Genomic DNA, 3110 nt, shown 5'->3' on the forward strand with positions numbered 1-3110 from the left:
GTATGGTTGGCTTGGGGTATATGTATGGTTGGTGCTTGGGGTATATGTATGGTTGGTGCTTGGCTTGGTCAGACCGAGTTCACTGCGGTTGTGAGCTGAAACAATATTCAAGGTGTGTGAATATCACGCGGTGATAGTAACTATTCAAATAGTAATGCATGGGGTCCATGGTGGCATACATATGAATTCAACTATGTATGCGAAAAACAAAGCAGACTGTGAAGACTTCTTGTACGGATACATGTACATGATAATGCATGTACATGGTACGTGCATACTACGAGCATGGCACATGGAATGACCTCTTGACCTGTGAGTACACACTTCGTGGCTGTGTGTAGTGGGTAGCTTACTCGCGTTGCGTGTAGTGGGTATCTAAATCGCGTAGGCGTGTTCTCAGCATACATTCGCATGATGGTATGTGACCATACCTGGCAAACGTTTTGTGTGGCTCCAATTGATTTGTACGGTTTGTGGATATAGTTGTTATTGTGCAACTTTGTGCATGCATATGAGGCTTGAGGATTCTGTGTGTCCATATCCAAGTTGGGGTCGTGCGTATTCCTCAGTGATTGATTTGCGGTAGTGATCACATGCTAAAACGTTAACCTTGACTAGACATCAGCCAGCTAAGCGGCTATGCTACGGTGGTGAGTGGTAATGGTAAAGAGTGGGAGACTAAACCATGTGAAAATCTGTCTGAAGTTGGGTTTCTCGAAGGGTTTTAGTGCACACTCTCTCGGGTGAGCGGTTCAAACGCAGCCACTCAACGAATCTGTACACAACCACATCAATTTAATACACTACCCCGCTCATTCAGCCACACAGACTAGAGCACACCTGTCCAGTGCCGCAATGTAAAGCTCAGGGTCACACATGTAGCAGCACTTGTCAAATGACACAGTTACAGCATGCAGAGAGATGTACTCAACAGAACCAATCAGCACACACGCAATGGACCTACACGTAGCAGTACTTGTCCAATGACACAGTTACAGCATGCAGAGAAATGTACTCAACAACACCAATCAGCACACACGCAATGGACCTACGCCAATCGGGATACATCTTCTTAGCAGAGGGTTCGTCGCTGCAGTACTTCTTGAAAGCCATTCCAACGGGATCAGCCTCTGCAAGGTGAACAAATGTGTTTGTTAAATAAGTACATGTGGTTATTAGGTAAGCATGTGTGATTATCAGGTAAACAAATGTGATTATTAGGTAAGCACATGTCAATATTAGGTAAGCACATGTGATTATTAGGAAAGCACATGTTTTTATAAGGGATGATTTTAACACAAAGAAGTGGCGGCCGGCGGTATTGCAGGAGCGACCGCATCGAATAAATCAACGCTAGCATCAACTACTAATCAGCTACTACGACAGATAAACCAGTTTACAAGTATAAGCTACATCGAGAGAATTGGGCCAAACCAGTGAAGTGTACATCTCCAGTGTCACCAAGAGTCTCTTTCATTATCGTAGTCATGTAGGGAAAATGGTCTGTACATACATCGTGCCAAACTAATATAGCAGCGTCCTTCGTACTATAATAGTGAGCAATCATTTGGTTTTCTATCACTTCAACTTTTGTTTTGTGCAGAACTTCGATGACATCTGTGTGTGAGCATGCACTTACTGCTCATTATTGTGTCAAGGGAACGTGTTGATTTGGTATGTTTTACGGCAGGTAGATTGTTTACAGTATTGCCTGTATTAAGCAACATCGAACGTATTCGCATACGTACCTGTGAACTGTGTATCGGCAGTGTCTTACACGTCAGCCGTACCGAACATAACACACAAATACATGAAACACCGACAAGTATGCATCACATTAAAACAACTGTATGCATTGCAAAAAGGCTAGTATGTCAATCGTAGCGCACACATCGCAGCAGACTCTCCGACTGTGGGGAGGTAGTTGTGCATATCGGATAGCACCAAACCTCAACGCCCATGCACATGTGTGCCACATACGAACTGTTATAGAGCTTATAAGGCCATAACTATGTATAAATTCGGTGTTTTCTCAAGATCTTAGAAAAACCAGACACAAAATAAACCTTGGTTGACCCGCCTGTGTCTGTGACGGACTGTAGGGGCTGCGCAAAGGGATTGTTCTGCACTCGTATGTCCCAACGTAGGTTGCATCTGTACCAACTACTTTCAAGTAAAAGGTCAAGTCTACGCATATAGCGGTAGGGTTTGTCTTGACTAAGGGGGCTATTTTAGGGTCTAGGGTTTAGGGTTTAGCACCCCACTCACCTGTGTCTGGCTGCCTAGGCTGGGCAAATGGATTGCCCTCCACCGGCACCTTCCAGGTTTCCAGCAGACTCTTGATTTCCGATGAAATGCCCGCACGATTGTCAATCTCCCCCAACACCTTGGTCACCGCGTGCCGCGGGTACCAGTCAAACCGCACCTCAGCCTCTCGCCTGAACACCAACTGTGTGCCATTCGAGGGGTTGTGCATCAGATGTGTGAGATTATGGAGAATGGGATCGGATACGCTTAGGATGTATAATGCATATGCATGCACCCGAAACAAGAACCAAGGAACCAAAAACCAAAAACAGAACAAGACGTCAAGCACACAGCCCGACAGAAGCGCCTCTGTTGCTGCAACATACGAAACACCCACAGAAACCACAGGCACACGCCGCAGCATAGACGATGGGGTGAGATGCAACACACATCCCGCCACACAACCAGGTACGTAGTTAGTTCTCAACTGCACGTCAAGGTGAGAAACGGGCACAGGACTCTCCATGTACTGTCAGGAAAAAAAATGCGTAACTACAAACACGTAGCATCACTTCAACCCAAAGTTGTACACCCAGACATCTCCATGTACGGTAAGGAAACCAAATGCGTAGCTATAAACACGTGGCATCACTTCAACTCAAAGTGTACACCCAGGACTCTCCATGTACTGTAAGGAAACAAAATGCGTAACTATAAACACGTGGCATCACTTAAACCCAAAGTGCACACCCAGAAAAAACGGACACTTACAGCCCTGAGGGCGCACAGGCCAACGGACACATACCACAGTACACGAGTACGGCATCTCCACGGTACTCACCCCAGTTTATAAACATCGAGTC

The 3110-nt window shown here is 45.8% G+C and overlaps 1 protein-coding gene across 1 annotated transcript; it reads right to left on the reverse strand.

Moving 5' to 3' along the window:
• Positions 1–2268: 2268 nt before the first annotated feature.
• SARC_12260 (hypothetical protein) lies at positions 2269–2476 on the reverse strand (the record flags this gene model as incomplete). Its single annotated transcript, XM_014293635.1, has 1 exon — positions 2269–2476. A coding segment is annotated over one exon (208 nt), but the record flags the coding sequence as incomplete, so codon positions are not given.
• Positions 2477–3110: the final 634 nt, after the last annotated feature.

Source organism: Sphaeroforma arctica, assembly GCF_001186125.1.
Source record: "Sphaeroforma arctica JP610 unplaced genomic scaffold supercont1.2178, whole genome shotgun sequence".
Classification (NCBI taxonomy): domain Eukaryota; class Ichthyosporea; order Ichthyophonida; genus Sphaeroforma; species Sphaeroforma arctica.